This window comes from Armigeres subalbatus, chromosome 2, assembly GCF_024139115.2.
Source record: "Armigeres subalbatus isolate Guangzhou_Male chromosome 2, GZ_Asu_2, whole genome shotgun sequence".
NCBI lineage: Eukaryota > Metazoa > Arthropoda > Insecta > Diptera > Culicidae > Armigeres > Armigeres subalbatus.
The window spans coordinates 57622028-57642802 of record NC_085140.1 but is presented as its reverse complement, the minus strand read 5'-3'; the positions used below and the strand labels follow the sequence as shown (position 1 = coordinate 57642802).

At 37.1% G+C, this 20775-nt stretch overlaps 1 protein-coding gene across 3 annotated transcripts in view; it reads left to right on the top strand.

Annotated features, from left to right (window-relative positions):
• Positions 1-20775, top strand: part of LOC134208685 (ecdysone-induced protein 74EF-like) — a 717955-nt gene that overhangs the window by 264900 nt on the left and 432280 nt on the right. Inside the window, exon 6 of one of the 3 annotated variants that reach the window (XM_062684486.1) lies at positions 9820-9855. The exons of the other annotated variants lie outside the window; for them this stretch is intronic. Coding sequence (XP_062540470.1) covers positions 9820-9842 — 23 coding nt within the window. The 3' untranslated portion in view covers positions 9843-9855. Of the gene's footprint in view, positions 1-9819; positions 9856-20775 lie in introns of those variants that run through there. 3 annotated transcript variants of the gene reach the window in all.

Here is a 20775-nt window from a genome sequence, read left to right as displayed (position 1 = left end):
CAGTTGTTCTAGCAATCAATCGACGTTTGGTGCTCTCTGGAGAAAACGTTTGGAGAAAAATGTAAAGGTGGTTTTTGGGCATTAGAGGGTTAATCAACAAATGATGCTCATTTCAAATTCTTCTTCTTCTTCCTATTGGCATTACATCCCCCACTGGGACATTACCGTCTCGCTGCTGAGTGTTCATTCAGCACTTCCACAGTTATCTACCGCCAGGTTTCTAAGCCAAGTTACCATTTTTGCATTCGTATATCATGAGGCTAACACGATGATACTTTCATGCCCAGGAAAGTCGCGACAATTTACAAATTATAAATTGCCAACACCGGCACCGGGAATCGAACCTAGCCATCCTCAGAAGGGCCCACTTCAAATTACTATTTCATAAATAAGGCTTCATCCATGGCATAGTGTGATTTTCGTTTGTTTCAAACTTGCCCTTAGATAGATACAAGCCGTTGTTCGTAAGCACTTTCTTAACCCTTTCAGGACGGAAGGGTCATATATGCCCAATGTTCTAGATTGGCTGTGTAAAATCACAGAAGAGAGATAGGCCACCATTTTCCTCAGCAAAAATGTTCACCAGGATGTTGGCTTTGCAGGAAAAATATCGGGGGTCAAGTTTGACTATACCCTGAAGATTCAGATATCCGAAAACTGGGGAAGATTTTGCTTCTGAGAGTGTGCAAATAAATCTGGCATGTTTGAATCCTAAATCACATCGTTTCATGATTCTGAATACCTAGTTAAGTTGAGCCATCCTGAACGTTATGGCTGTGATTAATTTTCAGAAATACGAGATGCTCAAGGTACTCCAAAACCAGTGTCCTCATCGTCGGTATACACCCAAACGCATCAGGCAACCCCTATTTTCTTGAATACGAGATGCTCAAAGGACTTCAAAACGTTCTGAAGTTCAGTTCACGCCATCTATCAGATAAATCAAGGCTTTTGCAATGTCCTCATCGTCAGTATACACCCAATCTAGTTCAATAATCATATACGCATCATGAAAACCCAATTTTCATTAATATCCTAAATATTCTTGAGTTTAGTTCATAGTATCTTCCAGATCAATCAAGACTTTCGTAATATCCTCATCATCGGTATTTACCCAATCCGGTGTAATAAGCATATGATCCTAACTTCCATGAACATGAGATCCAATGTCCAAGGTGCTCCTAAATAATCTTGACAATAAGGTCATCCTGCGATTTGTTCTGCATACATGGACTTGGATGATCAAGTAGTTCAATCTTTGTGGTTTCCAGGACGTTTTGGTGAACCTAAACGCTCTGTAGTAGTTTGCATCTAGGATAGGATGTGACAATTAAATTGCGACTGCCTTGTTGTTTTCTCAGTCGGTTACTTCAACGAGGTGGAGGCCAGTGCTTCCGAATATTTTTTTGCGAAATCCGCCAAATAGTATATGTAAAAAAATCATGTTTTCTCGTTCATTTCTTACATTATCCTTAATAAAAGATGCTACGTACCATCAGAAAAAAGTGTTTACATGGAATTAGATAAGTTTTACAGCGAAATGGGTAAAAGTTAATTAATAATGCTTCAATTCGAGTGGTTTAAACTAGCATAACCCTTGAGAATTATGCATACATCATTTGAAGTCTAGCATAAATTCATTTTACCCAAAAAATCAAAAAAAAACTTTTGAATTTTGTCATCCATTTCAATTTAATCACCTAGTAACATGACCAAGGTAACAACAAGTTGCCCTTTTTTAAAATATGATACCGACGATCGAAGTAATCGATTGTCATTTTCACCCAATCAGCAACCGGTACGATTTTAAATGACTAAATAATTGGTACATCTTATCCTAGGTTTGTATGAATAATTATTGAAGTGATATCAACTCGATGAACTTTCTGGGATATCATATTAACACCAAATTTTCAAAACGAATTATCTGCTTTTGTAAGCAAAGATGCAAACGTCGATTTGACGAATCTGAGAGCACTTTCTCGCAAACCAACACCATCAACACTTAGGTGAAGACTTGTGCTATCTGTTGATGGTGTTGGTTTGCGTGGGAGTGCTGTCAGATTCATAAAATCGACGTTTGAATTTTCGTTTAAAATAGCAGATAAGTTGTTTTGAAAAATTGGTATTGATATCTTACACCATTCATAAGTTGGATAAGTTGGATTGGATAGATATTTTCGGATGCATTCGAGAACAGTTTGAACGGCCTAGGACATCCTTAAAAAATATTTCAACACCTTTTTAGTTTTTTCTATACCAGTTTTGGCAGGATCGAGCGGAAAAACCCAGATCTGTAAGTTAAATTAATGTAAAAGGAAGTCGTCCTGGAAGGGTTAAGGATTCAGTTCAACATAATAAATATACTCAATATGCTTTTTTTAGATTTTCATAGCTTGTCACGCTTAAACATTGACCTTATTTGTATACATTAGTATTTTCTTCTGATTGCACCGTTCAGAAACATAATTGTTTGCAGATCTAAACATTCCTGTTCTATTAGACTACCAGCTTCGATCCGCATCAAAAAAGACTAAAGCATTTTAGAACTATGTACATCGAAATGAGCACCTGTAGGGGAAGGGGGGGCAATATGCCCTAGCTAAGCAAACACTGCTCTATTGTCTTATTTGTAACGCTATTCATGGGTATTTTTACATTATGCATCAGTTAAACAAGATAGCTAGTTGATGCCATTCAAAAATTGGCAAAAATCTCAATCATATTGATAATATTCACATTTCAAAAAAGTGGTGATATTCTGTTGCCGGAAAACTCATGAGGCAAAACGCCTTTTCGGTGTCAGCTCCTAGGGAACAAAGTACCACGCGTCGGCGAATCAGCATTCTAGTATGGATAGTCCGTGGAGACGCAAGTACTTTGTAGGTTATTGCCACTAGGGCGTTTTGCCTCGCTAAAATGTTAGATGTTTCTTCAAAATGTGGAAATTTTCGGTTTTTCCGACCTTCCCATACACTATTTTGAAACTTTCTTCGCCTATCCTACATAATTTTAGATCTAGTTTTGTTACGGACATCTTAATGACGGTAAATATGAGGGAAACCACAAAAGGCGTTTTGCATCGGGGGGGCGTTTTGGGGCCTCTTCCCCTACAGAGGCTTGGCATTTACTCGCACAATGAGCTCAATGAGCAAAAAGTTCATCAAAAGAGAGCAACAAAACATCACGGATATGATCAACACATAAAAAAGATGCTCTTCGTTGTGGGAAAAATTAAGAGCGCCTCTCTTTGAGAGAAACTGTTTGTCTCAATGTGCCCCGCACAACAGCCTCACACATTCGTACCTTTATGAGACCAGCATGAGAATAGGGACCGTGTATAGCATCCATCAACGGGTAGAAATGAACACCATTCTATCTTTACATTAATTATTTACTGCTTCTAAGCAACAGGCAGCTTGATGTAGGCAATTCTACATTTATCTGGTTAGCAATTTACAATTTGAATTGCAAAGAGATTATTGACGACATTATTTTATACTACGCGAATCTGCCCGATCTCGCTCGGGTTTTATTTTTGATCTGTCAATCATTTAGTTGATTGAGGCGTCGCACTCTAGATCAATTTCAGTTCGAGCTAGATGGCTTTCTTCAGAACTCATAAATCCGTTGCATTTAGACAACTTCCCAACTTTCCCCAGCAAATTGATCAGCTATTAGTATGTACAAACACAGCTGATCCCAAGACGAATCGATCACTGAGAGAATCTTGTAAATTGGTCCACCCGTTCGTGAGTTATATTGCCTCAAAGGAAATGCAAACTCCTTTTTATATATAGAGACTAGTTGAACGTACCCGACCTTGCTCGGGGTTGTATTATTTTGCATTCCTGCACAAAACAGATAGACATCATAGAACAAACTGCAAATTTCAAAGTAGGCTCTTTGTGTATCAACAATCGACGGACGGCACTCCCGTATATCCAGGGCGACAGAAAGAGAAAGCAAAGCATGCGATGCTGCTCTGTCTTATGTGCGATGTTCAGTAAAGCTTGACTTCCACCGCTAGGTTCGCTAGCATTCCAAAATCATCGAAGGACCACATTCCACGGCAAAGATGCTTATATGTTATGTGATTCCTGTCAATTGTTGTGTTCATTGCAGCGCCGCACTCTAGATCATTTTATGTGATTTGTAGACAGTTTTCCAGCTTCCCCCACCAGATTTGCAAACTTTTTGAATATATAAACACAGCGGAGCCAAAGCCGAATCGATTGGTGAGGAAATCTTGCAAAGCGGTCATATTAAACCGCATGAAAAGCGACTCCAGTGTATGCCGTTTTTACCGGTTTTTTATTATAGCCACGTATTATTACCATAGTTGATTTTGACACATGCCGTGTACAGATTTTATGGTACTTGCAGGGTTCGTAATGCTCACTCAATCTCAGGAGCACATGATTTTCCCTCACGAAAGTTTTCGGGGAGAAATCGCTTTTCGGGAAAGAAAATCAGCCTGGAGAGTGATAACAATTTCTCGCTCACTTCGATTGCCGCTAAACAGTTGGTTTGCTCTTTTTCTTTCATATTCGAGTCTTTTCGTGACATCATCAATGCAAATGGTAGTAGCTTATGTGGAACAAATAACTTAACGCTTTCATACAGATAGCGTGGTGGTGTGGCTAAAGTAAGCGCATCCCAACAGCTATTATTGTTACTATTCTGGGTTCGAATCCCGGCGCGGCCATACAATTTTGTAATTGTTCTGCGATAATTCTCGCGAAAAATGAGTGAGAGGTAAAAGTTATGAAACGAAAAAGGATTTTCATCTAATAGGCAAGATTTTCATTCATCTTCCAATGCTAATTCTGGCGAAAAGATTGATGGGTGAAAGATGATCCTCAACATAAACAACGAAACAAGATTTTCCCTTGGCCCGAAAAACGGTTGCTTTGGTCTCATTGAAACGAAAAGTCGAAACCCTGGGTACTTGCCATCCCAGCAACCTAGAATACTTGCTGAACAATTGAGACGTCAAAATTTTCGCATTGTGTTGATATCCAATTAGCTATTTATTATTTCTTCAAGATATTTTACTTTGTATTTAATGCTTCTTATATTTTAGATGGAAATGCAAAACAGGACAAGAACAGTCCCCTAAGGCATGGTGACCAGCGAACCGGGAAAACCGGGAGAACCGGGAAAAAACCGGGAATTGAAAATCACCGGGAAAATGTCGGGAAATTTAATAACCACCGGGAAAATTTTCAAATCTGCATTTGTCTCTTTGTAAAAAAATGGTGCAGTAGTCTCAAACATCATGAGATAATTGGTAGACTCATTTACTCATTCCATTCTATTTCAAAGTTTACAAATTTCTAAAATAGATCATGTATTTATGAAGACTAGACTGGCCCAGATTACTATGGGGAGAAAAAAATGTTGTCGAATTCCACGGGGCACCCCCCAGAATTGTGTCTTTGGGTGAGAAAATCAATCTCTGAAAATTTCAGCTCAATCGCTTCTTGCATAAGCTGGCGCATTTGATTTGAAGTTTGTATGGGGATTTCAGACAAAATGTATAGAAAAATACACCTCCGTCACTCATTCGATCTGGAAATTGGTTCTGATTGCTCGATTGACCTCAGAATTGCAAAAACGACAGTTGGTATGCTACAGAACAATTTCACAGAACATTGCATGATGATTAAATGAACTTTTGTATAATTTTCGGCTGATTTATTAGGAGCTGATTTAAACCTATACCTATATAAAAGTTCATTTAATCATCATACAATGTTCTGTGAAATTGTTCTGTAGCATACCAACTGCCGTTTTTGCAATTCTTATAGGTCAATCGAGCAATCAGAAGCAATTTCCAGATCTAATAAGTGACGGAGGTGTATTTTCCTATACATTTTGGCTCAAATCCCCATACAAACTTCAAATCAAATGCGCCAGCTTATGCAACAAGCGATTGAGCTGAAATTTTCAGAGATTGATTTTCTTACCCAAAGACATAATCCTGGGGGGTGCCCCGTGGAATTAGACAACTTTTTGTTTCCTGGGCCAGTCTAATGAAGACCCTATAGGGTCTATAGGGCAGGTATCTATAGATACCCCATTAAATCGAGGATCAATCGTCACCAAAGTTGAGTTATTAATTACAACTCCGGGTTACTTATACCCAGAACATGAGTAATAAACTTTGATTGCACCGATTTTTTTGTATTAAATCTGATTTGAACTTTTTTTTATTTTTTTATGATCCATTCGATTTGTCCAATCGATTGTCCAAATAAAAATATTTGGCATTCCTCCTCTTTTATTTCAAATATTGAAACATTTCCAAAGCCATTCAAAAAAGCGTTTTTCCACCTTCGTTTTCAACAATAATCTTGTATTCAACAAAAAAAAATCAAATTTGTCTTTCACGATCCTCATGATGCATCAAAAAGTTGTGACGATGGAGATTTGATTCACGGTTACACATTATATTAATTCGTAGTATCATATGAGGTTTAGGTTCGGTAATCTTGTTTACGGACGAACTATACTTTCAAACGTTAACAAGAATATGGACTTTCGATTAATAGAACCGAGAATAGAACATTGTACACATGTTCTGAGAAAATTATGTTTATTATCAAATTGTTGAATGGTTTGAATAAATGCGATACAGAGGAGATGTTTAAACATTTTATTTTTTATATTTTTCGATATTTTTCTGCAGAATTATTCTATTATAGCAATGTCTAAATAATTTGTTATGAGTTCATACTTACTAGAAAAAAAAAACCAAACTAATTAAGTAAAAAAATAGTATTATTTAGCCAGCAAAAATCACTCTTCTACATTTAATTTTGCAGTTGCATTTTTTTTTTGTACCGGGAAATTTTCCGTAATACCGGGAGAAAACCGGGAAATAACCGGGAATTTGAAATTCAAAATTCACTGGCCACCCTAATATCTTATTGGATACTAAATATGAACCCATGTGTACTATGTCGACCGCCAATGTGGAGCTTCATTCTCTTTATTTAGGGAATCACGAAGTTTCAAATGTTTGGGATTTTTTTTGACGAGAAGTCTGTTTTCCCATACCAGCTTCACAATGTACTGCCGAGTTCTGATGTCAACGAATTGCCCCTTTAACTAGAATTCGTTGAGGGCATTATCCTTGTGCACGGTTTTCCGAAAAGTTTATATGTGGACAAATTATTGGCTTATGGTGTGACAGCCGCTCTTGCGCGATTTTTTGGTAAACTTTAGAAGACTGAATTTTATTTTCAAGGACCGATTTGCCGACCGTGTAGAAATTCGTTGGGTGTGATCGTATTATGAAGTATGTTCAATATACAGAATGTTCAGGGCATAGCGAATCCTATATGTTTCACCTTTTCTAACTCAAATTGTGTAATTCGAACGGGATTTTAAGAACCTGTCGAGAATCAGCAATTATTCAGAATTTGAAGAATTCGTAAACGTGAACGTTTTTCCAACAGAGGAAATATGAAAATCTACAAGCTAAACGGCCTTCAATTGACAATCTGCCATAAAATACTGTAGCGATTGAAAAGCTGTGAGCGAGACTTATGTGTGAGAAGATTAACACATATATTAATTAAAAAATGGCTAATTGTTAACCAGAACAACGTGTACAGTACTGCGTATCTATGAATATCTATGCTTCTTTCAATCGTATTGTTTATTTCTGAGATAAGGCCTCGAATAATTATGTCATAATTTTGGGTCACTCTTGGATTCCAATTCGTATTCTCGAGATAGGCTTCATCAATTCATATTCAAATATCAAATCTAAAGGTTATGTTTTTCTTATGAATTATATTCAGTGCTCAACTTCAGAAAAAGCTTCGAATTAATAACCACCTAAAAATAAAAACGTATTAAATATTCGTCAACATATCTGAAAGAAAATGAAAACAATTATACTGAATCTGTTTGGATTCCAAAACAATGCAATTTTCCGACATATTACTTTTTTAGCACTCCTCTAAGGCTACTATGACTGCCCTTTAAAATCTGTACACACCATGTGTCAAATTTTAATTACCATAGTTGATTTATGGCTAGCGTAAAAAGCTGGATACTAAGCTCTTTTAAGGGAATGTCTTCAACGTGTAAAAATCAAATGGAACAGTCCTAAACCCGCTTTATGACAGTGATTGAATTGTTTTCTAAATAAACACGATAAATACAATAACCTACTGACTACCCTTTAGATTAGCCAACTAATTATCATAAATTTATTCGCCACCACCAATTCCGTCCTTCGAGAAAAGAGGCTCAAAGATACTCAATGAGCAACTTTTTCCCCACCTCATTGAGTCAAACCATTTAATTATCAATGAGAAATGAATAAATTTCGGAGCTACCCGAAAAAGAGAGAAACACAAAAGTTCAAAAGAGAAGAGCAAAGATTCGTGTGTCGAGAGCAGTGAGCATTTTTTTCTTCTCCTGATTCGCTCTGAGGAGCATTCCATCCCTGTCTGTACACAAATCCGCTCAATGAAATTCTTTCGAAAATCTTCGAGTCAGTCGAATGGTATGCCGCAAACAGTTGAACAAATTCCTAAGAAGCTTTTTGTTTTTGCTACTCAATGTACAATGTACACTCCCGGCCAAAAGTTTGGGTTCACCCTCGAAAAATATAGCTAAAAGTTTTTGGTCGTATTTTCATTTTACATCCGATTTCGGGTATTGTTAGCTCGATACAAATAATATGAGTAGATCTTGCATCGTAGGTATTTAAAACTAACATTTTTTTATGTACTAAAATATTACATAAGGATACTATTTTTTTATATTTATGTTGTAAAAATTTCGAAATTAAATGGTATCCAATTTTAATCTTTTTTTTTTTTTAATCCAAATGTTTACTTAAGTGCATAGTATGCATCGGTTAAAAGTTTGGGTTCACCCACTACATATATGGTGAACCGGTCATAAGTTTGGGTTCACTCTCCTGATATACAGTTCTTGATGTTTTGTTTGGAAACTCACTTTCCTCAATGTATATTTTGCCTGAATGTATATTGGTTTAGGGCTCTAATCCGTATTTTTACAAAGACTATGAGATTTACGTAGTTTATGAGCAATATCAAAAATAAAAAAAAAATGTGTTGCCAAAATCGAATGGGATTTGTACTAATTTGAAATGCTCTTCAAAGTGAATGAAAAATTGATTTATTATTCTTTTATTTATTTCTATTTTTAACAACATATTAGTAACATAACAACTTCTTTGAGTCAATTACTTATGATTTTCTTCTCAAAACGGCACAACTACTCCTCGCATTGAAAACTACTTTCTAAACATACTGCCATCGGGGGTGACAATGGGTCTGGGGGTGAGAATGGGTCATCGCTCTCACCGGCAGCCTGAAGGTCGGATAGCAAAATCGTTCAAAAAGGTCTCTTCTATTTTAATCTTCTTGCCCTCAGATACATTCAATTTATTCTTCAAGCATTCTAAGTACTTGAAACAGTGACCCATTCTCACCCCCGTTTGACCCATTGTCACCCCCAACGACGGTACATTAAAAAAATTGCCTAAAGCTAATGTGGCATTCGTCCAGAAACAAGATAAGAAACACCAACGACAAAGATAAACTTCTTTTGTTGTTTTATTTATGTTTAGCCAAATGCAGTTCAATGAGGATTGTGATTTTGAAAAAAATAATATTTGAAGAACGATTCATCTGTATGATCGTTTATGCCAAACATGATTTGTTCAAATTAGGATGTTAGAAAATAAAATATTTATTTGAATTGCAAATTTTGAAGTTCGTTTACCCAATTTTAATTATTTTCCATTTCCTTTTTTTCTCATTTCAGGTACGCATCTTAGAGTGCAATAATTGAAGGTATTGTAACAATAGTGAATCATGCCGATGTCTATAATTTGTGTGATTTTATTTCCATAATGTATGTGTATTAGCCTGGGACATGGATATATGAAAAAAATAAATTTTCGTTCCCTCATATTTTTCAGAAGCCTTTTGGGTCTTACAATGCTTGTGCGAAATTTCAGATCAATTGGTGAAACTATATTTTAGCGCCGGCGATTTTAATTTTCCATAGGATTTACTATGGGGAAATTTATCTTGACAAAGAAAAAATCCCCAAGGTGTCCCATTATTCTCTAACGATAAATCGATCTAACTACATCATAGGAAATTTTACCAGCAAACTTTCATTGGAAGACCGCAAAGTGATCCGATTCTCGTGAAAATGTTATTTAGATAAAACTAATTGCTGTATGAACGCAAGGCTCATTGCACTTCTTGTTCCAGCATCACTGCCGTCTGCTACTTGCTGTTGTTTGTACGAGGCACCACTTTGCGTGGAGGATTCGCTTAGCATGAATGAAAAGCGGGTTACTAGGGATACGTTTATTGGCCTTGCTGTTTGAGTCTTCGTCCTTCTATGTAGAAGAAATTCAACCAAATTTCAATGAAGGTGTGATTAACAAAAAGAGGCATGTAACGCACACTTTCCACACACAATGCAACAAAGCGACTATAGATGCGAGGTATAGGTTGGGGCCTTTCATTCTCGACGTCAATAGTTCGAAGCTGGTCTGGGCGGAAATGTTTTTTGATACTGGTATTCTTTAGGAAATTCTTTATGTTTCCATATTCTTACTTTCGAGAAGCTTTCTGGTATTTCTAATAGACTGAGATATGATTCTTGTAATACTGATTTCAGAAAAGAATAATTTAATGAAGTTGCTTTGCTTCTTTGATGTTTGATTGATATGCCAATAATTCAAATCAAAGACTTGAGTTACAACTAATTTTCTATTTTCATACAAACTATTCTGTCATCCGTGTATTTTTTTTTAATTATGAAGTGATGATTTATTTATTTAGTTTACATCTAAACAGTGATGATGTTGATAGTTAATAGTTATATCTTAAAATCATGAACTACTGTACAAACAGTTCTTAATATCACCGTTGATGTTGTACACGAATATTTTGAGTTCATATGTAGGAATGTGACATAAAATAGATTTAATAAATATGCTTTAAACCAAAATGTAAAAAAATAACTTATTTATTATTATACTTGAGACAAAAGAGCCATTTCAAAACAACCTTTCGAATAGATTCATTTTATATGCTTTCAAATTATTTTCTATGGGAAAATATATTATCCATTTCTATAAGATCGTAATAATTTAATTTTTTAGTTTATTTATTTATTTATTCTTTTCCATCAACAGGCTTAAAATAGCCCCAATGATGTTGATAATAGTTGCAGAATTATATAATTGATTTCTTTGCTAAATTTGTTTGATTAAATATTCATGATGTGACGTTGATTTAAAATGGGATGTGATGTAAATTTTACATACAATCTAGATTTTTTCTATAATCTTTATTAAAGAGATTTCCAACTCGAGGCAAAACAAATCTAGGAATCTCCTAAACTATTTCACAATTTAGAAAATACACAACTTTACAAAAGTGTCTCTAACCCGGTAGTCTTTGATTTGAATAATCGGCATGTCAATCAAGTATCAACGCAGCAGAGCAAGTTCATTAAATTATTCTCTTCGGAAGTCAGTATCACAAGTACACAGCAAATAGTTTTGAAAATTCAACGACTTGTAAAATTGCTGCTAATTCCATCAAACGAATAAACATTTGATATTCAATTAAATTTGACTGAGTTTTACAAGCAGGCACAGTTTGAATTTAATTCGATTTAAAGGAAAAATAAGATCAATTAGATATTGCGTCTATTTGCATGCTCCAAATATGTGCATGAAAATACATTTAAAATCCCAACATATTTTTATCTGTGTATCTTATCTAAATCTGTTAGAAACACTGGAAATCTTCTAGAAAATTAGAATTTGGGAATATAAATATTAACATCAAAAAGATTACCAGAACCAAAAAAAATGCCCGTTCAGACCAGCTTCGAACTATTGACGTCGCGATTCAGAGGCCCCAACTAATACATCGCATCTATTATCGCTTCGTTGCATGATGTGTGGAAAGTGTTCGTTACATGTCTCTTTTTGTTAATCACACCTTCATTGAAATTTGGTTGAATTTCTTCTAGCTAGAAGGCCGAAGACTCAAACAGCAAGGCCAATAAACGTATCCCTAGTAACCCGCTTTTCATTCATGGTTAGCGAATCCTCCACGCAAAGTGGTGCCTCGTACAAACAACAGCAAGCAACAGACGGCAGTGATGCTGGAACAAAAAGTACAATGAGCCTTGCGTTCATGCAGCAATTAGTTTTATGTAAATAACATTTTTCACGAGCGTCGGATCACTTTGCGGTCTTCCAATGAAAGTTTGCTGGTAAAATTTCCTATGATGTAGTTGGATCGATTTATCGTTAGAGTATAATGGGACACCTTGGGATTTTTTTCTTTGTAAAGATAAATTTTCCCATAGTAAATCCTATGGAAAATTAAAATTGCCGGCGCTAAAATATAGTTTCACCGATTGATCTGAAATTTCGCACAAGCATTATAGGACCCAAGAGGCGTGCGAAAACCATGCAGGAAGTGAAAATAAAATTTTGTCCCACCCTAATGTGTAGCTTATCGTGAGAAACATTTGTAGTTATCTGATACAAGAATAAACGTATTAACTTAATGATAAATTCTCTCTAAAAAGCTCCAAATGTGTTACCGGTGCTGATGATGCATTTTCACTTGTTCCAGTTGTACGAAAAAAAATTTGTCCCCAGCGGTAAATAAACGAAAACGAAGAGTTGATATTAGTGCTGTGCACCGCCGTTGCAAATGGCTTTGCATTCGACAGTTTGAAACTGCGCGTTGCTGATCATAATTTGGCCGATAAAAGGTGGAAAAAAGAAGAATAAGCAAGAAAGAAGAAGAAATAGAGACTTAAGAAAATTTGGCCAAATCGTAGAATACAAAGGCAAAATCGGTGCATCTACCCTATCGATGAACAGACCGATCAGAGCGAACACATTGATCTATCTTTCTATCAAACTATCTACTTATAGGGTTCCCGTGCTTTCATACGCTTCATCGTTAGACATTTTAATTTCATAATTTAATTTTCAATCCGAGCACGCCGGCTATTTCAATTCGAGGACGCTAGTTTTTTGAACAGAGTCGATTGGTATATAATACTATGGGTCTTTGAGCCTCTTATAGAAATTCCGCTTTTGAAGTGAAATTATAGCCTTCTGGTAGGTACAACTTTGTTGTACGAGAAAGGCAGAACATGCCAGAGCCACAGGATCGCGCACAGGTCAAGATTATAATGGACAGAAGTGTAATCCAGAATTCCTCTTAAGAACAAGCCTCCCGGAATCCAGAACTAAATGCACTCTCGTTTTCAAGGGCACTTCATTCAAAACGGGAGCCACGCATAACTGTCATTTTTATTATTCCAGCTATGGTGCGTCACAGCATGCGTAAAATAATAAAAATAACAGTTGTTCGTGGCTTCCGTTTTGAATGGGGTGCACTTGAAATCGCAAGTGCATTTAGTTTTGGATTCTGGGAGGCTTGTCCTCAAGGACGAACTTTTGGGAATCTAATGTTTTTTACTTCGCGTTTTCAAAGGCATCACTATCAATAGTAAAGCAACAAGCAATCGTCGTCTTTTTATTCTGTGCTAGAAAGATATTCGCTTGCCATTGAACTAATAAATTTTATAAGAAAAAAATTGATTACTGTCATAGTTGTACTTAAGTTTCTTTAATCTCTTCCAATCTTTTCCAATCTATTACCCTTCCATACTGCCATTACAGATCTCAAGTGATTCCATGAATCGATAAATTGAATTTGTTTTTTTACGGTCCCATTAAACCATATATTTTCCACTGTACCTTATTCTGCTTAGCATAGTAATACCTATTTCTGTTTAAACTGCTTAAAAAATCTTCCCAAAATACTACTATTAATGTGACAATAAAATTATTACCACCATACTTTTTCCTTTTACGAAAAAGAAAAGCAATAAATTCATTCGAAATATGGTAATTTAAAAGTAAAGTGGATAACGTACATGATTTCGGTGCAGTAAAATTTTTAATGCTTATGGACCAGAGCATTGGAATAGTCCCTCTCTCAATTAGATTTTTTTCATAAAAGCTCAAGTTTTCCTATGTTTTGAATATTTATTAGAAACACTGAGTACTCCACTCTAACTAGGCAGATTAGTCCCGCATTAACGTCCGCGTCTGGTGAGTGACAAAAACAATTTCACCGAACATACTTTCTCCGCGTTCAGTCGTAAAATTGTCAGCCATGTCCTGTGATCCTGTCGGGAACACGACAAGAACAAGTGCACCAGCAGCGCTCGCTGATCCGAACAAATCGACCAACGATGATGATGACACGGCGGCAGTGACATTTTTACACGACTGGTGAACTGGGGCTGGAACTGTCGGTAACTCCGTGTCCTCCTTTTTCGTTGGGAGTTGACTCGACCAAATAGCGAAACGGAAGGTGGTTCATAAATTTTATTGCTTTCGTCTGCTCCGCGTCGTCATTATTTCAACTGAACTTTGTACCATCGCATCGCCAACTGATACGATGCTGCTCCCGAGTAGATATAGACTGTGGCTGCTGATCCCTCGCCGTACTCGTTTTTGCGCCTCGTAAGGGAATAGTGGGACAGGATGCCTATAAGACGCAATTACTGTTATTAATTTAAAAAGTGCCTTCGTCCTAGATAAAGCTAACCCTTTGGCTTTACAGTCGTTAAGTCGTTAAGCAAGTACAGCTAACCCTTTTGCATGTGCAATAAATAAGGTTCTGTGGCCAAGTTGAAGTTGAATTTGTCTTCCCATAGTTCGATCGGATAACGCAATCATCTGGATTCGTCAGTATGATATGGTTTTGTCTTTCAACTATGCCTGAAAGTAACAATGAAATTTCGAGCCCGATAGTTTTCTTTAGACCAAACCGGAAATTTAATCTGTGACATACGACTTGGCACCTAAGTAAAGTCTTATCTTTACTAGAGTATCTGTTCCATTATTAATAACATGCTCCTATATCAATAACATTGGCAAAACAGGCAAATTAGGCACAATTAATGTCATGTTCTGTTGTTATCCGGCGTGCTCACTGCTGGAAAAATCCCAAAAATGAGAAACAAAACAATTTGCACACCAATTCGTTGTTTTCGAATGGTATTGATTTGGGTACCTACATGGTATGAATTCAAGGAGCAGTTCCCCTATATGAAGTTTAAATTTCCAATATGCAAATATCTACTACTTTCTTGTACAGTTGTAGAAATCTTCCAATCGGAAATTTTCTTGAGTTGCCACTACATTATAGTATCACCTTGCTACCCACATGATATTCGAAAGCAAAAATGGTTAATTGGCTTATAACCCTCGCAGTTAATAACTGTGAAAGTGCTCAATGAACAATGCCCTAGCTGACCACACTTTCCCCTGTTAGAATTCAGTCACATTTTCCATTATTCTGGTTGCGAGATTCACTTTATACGGTTGTCGTAGCAACGAATGAAAACTGCAATACTGGATCAAAATGGGGATGGTTTTGGTGTAGGTAACCATGCACAAGAGCGGTTGATCCTGGTAGTGTTTTATGGCAATCTGTCTGAATATCGGAATATAAGTTTAGGTTCTTGCACATAAAGTTTTTGTTCATGGTTATAAATTAAAATGACGTATACTTTAATCATTTTAAAATCAAGATTCAATTCGATCTGAAGCTAATTGATTTCAATTCGAATGTTAACCAATTTCTATATGATTAAATTTAATTAATTTGAATAAAGTTTCTCAAGCACTGAGAGTTCAACTCTGTTTTTGCAAATGCAGTCTTTAATCCTTGTGAGGCCTCCATCAAGAGGGTGACCAACGAACCAGGAAAACAGGGAGAACCGGGAAAACCGGGTATTGGAAATCACCGGGATGTTATCAAGAAATGTGCGGGAATTTTATTAAGCTCCGAGATAACATTAAAATTTTCATTTGCCTCTAGTGACAAACAATTCTCAAACATCATTGAGAGTTTTGGCAGACTCGTTCCGTTCTATTTCAGAACTTACATTTTTTTGTTTCAAGTGTCGGTCTTCCACCATCATTAGTCATCTGATTACACGCGACCGCATGCGTAGAGCAATCACACTCATCAAATACTTTAGCCAAGAAAGTCTTTAGCACAGCAGAGTGTGATTGATTCACACTCTATACAAATCCGCCCAGCCCGTTGTTGGGGGCATAGAGTGTGAAGTTCTCGATAATAAACAATGTGGGCACGCTTGACTGTGGATAAACAGTAAAACACATGTGAAGATTGGACAAATCAAGCATCCGAAAGATATTCAATTAGCAAAAAAGAGCTAACCGCGGTGGAGGTTGGTACTCAGATTCTGATGGCTTTTCCGCAAACGTGACCTCTAATTGGTCTTGTTGTGTAGGGGTTATCACGCCTATCTAGAGAGTAGGAGGTTGAGGGTTCGAGTCCCTCCAAGACACGTGGATTCTTTTTCGCAAATTTCATATCAATTTGTCCATTTCGAAACATGTGCTGTGCATATTAGGGTGGTTCAAAAAATTAATTTTGCTCCACAGCGCTCATCTGATTCTTTACCATGTTCTGAGTGTCCTCTGAAAATTTGAGCTCATTTGGATTAAAACTGATTTAGCACAAGCCGTTTTAAGTTTGCATGCAAATTAGTATGAGGAAATTTATTTTTTCATTGTACTGTTAATGACGCTTCCCCATTAGGCGGAGGTTAAAAGAAAACCTACATAGCTAAAAGTAATACTCAACACCTTTCACCCAGTGAAAACTGCATCTTAATTAATCTTTCCAATAATTAGTAATCGAATTTAATCTATACCGTGGTTTTCTGGAGCTAATTGCATAACTCCTCAACAGGCAACATTGCTGCTCGTGGCGCGAAAGATAGCACACACAAATTCAGGCTACTATGTTGCCCTGCACATTTCAGTGATGCCCTCAAAGCAGTTTAACGATCATGACTAGAGATTCGCATCCTGTCTTAAAATCGATTACTAATTATTGGGGCAATTAATCAACATGCGGTTTCCGTTGGGTGAAAGCTGTTGAGTATTCCTTCTAGCTATGTAGGTTTTCTTTTAACCTGCACTCAATGGGGAAGCGTCATCAACAGTATAATGAAAAAATAAATTTCCCCATACTAATTTGCATGCAAACTTGAAACGGCTTGTGCTAAATCAGTTTTAATCCAAATGAGCTCAAATTTTCAGGGGACACTCAGAACATGATAAAGAATCAGATAAGCACTGTGGAGCAAAATCGATTTTTTGAACCACCCTAGTGCATATGCAGAGTTCTGATAGTGAAAATTTGATTCAAAATTCATTGATTGATTAATGAGCTACAGCTCCACGAAGAGCCTACGCCGAATGAAGTATTCTCCTCTACTGGATTCGATCCTGGGCCAATCGCTTCCAGTCTTCCTAAACGAGCGCCCTCAGGTCCTCTTCAACTGCAAAAAGCCATCCTGTACGCGGCCTCCCACGAAGCATACGACCTCTTCTCACTGGGTTCTCTACTGAAAATTATCTTTGCTTGACGTTCTTCCGGCATTCGACCGACGTGTCCAGCCCACCGTGATTTGCCGTGTTGTATTCATTTCATTTATTGATGCCACAATACACGCTTCGTGGCCGCATCTCTCCATCCTCAAATGCGTCGTTCTGTGCCAGCAACCTCGCTCGCTGCGGTCCACGCCGTCTTGTACCTACCGGATCGAAAGCGAACACCTATCTTGCAGGGTTGCTGTCCGGCATTCTTGCAACATTCCCTGCTCATCGTACACTTCTGTCTTTGGCTACCTTATGTATGCTGGGTTCGCCATAGAGCTGGACGAGCTCGTGGTTCATCCACACACCATTTTCTTGCACACTGCCAAAGATGGTCCTAAGCTCTCGTGTCTCGAATACCCCGAGTGATTGCAAGTCTTCCTCGAGCATGGTCCAAGTTTCATGTCCGTAGAGGACATACCGATCTTCTTTTATATATGACATAGTTGGTGCGGTGGTGAATCTTTTTTAACTGCAGTTTCTTCTGGAGTCTGTAGTAAACCCGGCTTCCATAGATGCGACTTCGTATTTCACGACTAATATTATTGTCAGCCGTTAGCAAGGATCCAAGGTAGACGAATTCATCGACCACCTCGAAGGTATCCCAGTCTATCGTAACACTGCTTCCCAGGCCGGTCCTGTCGCCCTTGGTTCCGCCCTCAAGCATGTACTTTGTCTTCGACGCATTCACCACCAGTCCAACTTTTCTTGCTTAACGTTTCAGGTGTACAGTTCTGCCACTTTTGCAAATGTTCGGCAGGCAATGTCCATTAGAGTGGCCCAAGCTTATATGGAAAAAGTGGAAAGTCTGGAATTTCAAACCTTGCACCCTTAAATGACAGTTTGGGGGTCCCAGAAGCTCCCCTGAAAATTTCAGCTCATTCGGTCCAGTGGTTGGCGTGCGCAAATGGCTCAAAGTTTGTATGGGAAAAGTGATCCAAATGTATGGAGAAACGCAACCGTTTCAGTTTTTTGCTTCTAGGTGGCGCTGTAGTCGACGGATTCCTGTTGTGGACAAAATGTAGAACCTTTTTTATATAAGGAAGCGACTGGTGAAGACCGGATGTAAATCCCTTTGAAGTTGGCCAAGTTATAAGCAAAGTCGAGGGTGTCGAGCGTGTCTCCCAGGGGTGTTTAAAATGAGAGCAACGTGCCACCGACCATTGCGGCGGCGATGCAGGCGTATTCGGTGCCGTGCGAAATTAAAGGCATGATTATCACGCAATCTCGCGAATTTTTATCCGATTGGTAAATACTTTCCGTGCTCTGTACAGTAGTGTAGCTAGAGAGGGAGGGGGTGACTTACCACTAAAGCCAACGAGCTGAAGTTTTTAAGGGGAGACAAAATTCATGAAATATTTGTAACGAGTTGTATTCGGACATCGTGATTAGGGCTTCCATTTTTCCCGGGAATCAACTTCCGGGAAACGGGAAATGAAATAATAATTTCCCGGGATTTCGGGAAATATAAAAACTCTCGAAACTAATTCAAAATCGTAATTTAAATTTTGTGTGTAAAATATGGTTTTGAAAATATACATTCGACATCAGGGAGGCTTGCTGTTTTGACCTCAAATGAGGAAAGAGTTGGTTAAAGTCTGAGAAAGATTTTGTTCAGTTTGAAAAGCGTTTACTCCTTCTACAACAAGTTCGCCATGTCAAAAGTATCAGCATCTGCTCTGGATCAAGAGTAAGATTTGCAGTGTCCTGATGAGCTCCACTATGTGCTACTTTTCCATATTTTTTTAAAAACTTTTTCAGGTTATACCCGCATTTTTTCAGTTTTTGGACAACGACGGCCAAAATATTCCTAAAATGAACTATTCTTATACTCAACGACTTTTTTTTAGTGCATAGTATCTTCTGGTCAATTTTGAAGGATAAACCATTTTTATACATGTACGTCCACTTAAACACGTTTTGTATTTAAAGCAGATGAAATATTTGAAATGAGAATTCTTCCATTCGGGCGAGTACTTGATTATCGTACTTTAATGATCCTGGCTATAACATTTTTTTCAGTCAAACTTTGCTTGAAATGCCGAACAGCACCTAAAATGCATCAAATTGCAAAAGTTTAGCGAGTATTTGTTGTAAGACAGTTGTAATGATCGCATACTAAAGACATAAAATCTGTTTTTCCATCAAGATCTGTTAGCCCACCAATATTATAAAATATTCAAATGAAATACTTCAGAAATATCTAAAAAAAAACGAGTCTGTGGAATATGAGTCTGTTCGGGAATTGAATCAAAAAGGATTGAAGGTCTTAAAAAACCTTTGACAATAATAGGACAAACCTGCCAAAGCGGTCATTGCTATTGCTTCAGTATCTGCGAAAATTGATAGCTCTACCGTTTCACCACAGAAACTAAATTTTTAATTCGACTTCACAACGCTTACCGACGTTTGAACCTACTGAATAAACGAACGATAGATACAAACTGGTTCTTTGTCTCGCCTCTCTTCAACACGTGTTGGAATGCAAAATCCGTTATCATCAAATTAAAAAAAATAAGACAATTATTACAAAATATTTTAGTATATTCATTTTCCGGGAAATTCGGGAAATTGATAAATAAATCCCGGGAATCGGGAATCCCGATATTATATAAGTTATATATTTTTCAAACAACAGTTTTAATTTTTATAGCATAATTTATTAACTGAATAAAACTACAAAGTTATCAACACTTATACCTATATTAATTATTTATTTCAACTGCTAGGCCTTCCTTTATAACAGGGCGAGTGCAACCTGGAAAATTTTGCCTATGCTGTTGAACAACTTTGAGAAGATATTGAAGCTGTTCTTCATTTTTTGTCAGTTTTCCACAAAAATCTTGAACTAGTTTAACTCCTCTTTCAGCACAGTCATTCACTACCAAAAATGAATTAATTAATTAATGAGCAATGTCAAACAATCGATCCAAATTATTAATGAAACTAGATGCTTGCTCTTTCTGTTTATCTCCCGCGTGAGAAGATTTTTTTGATAAGTTCTCGCATTTTGTTTAATAATTTTAGGAGCTTAACAACATGTCTCCCAAAAACTTTGAAGTTCAGTTACTACAGTTTTAGCAGCTGGTTTTATACTCAAGTGTTGATTTTTCATTATAAAACGCATCCGACCAAGCAGCTCACCGTTTGAAGGCAACTTTACACCTTTAAAACTTTCAATTGGAACAACAAGTTCCATACTTAATTCTTCCTTAGATTTTAAATTC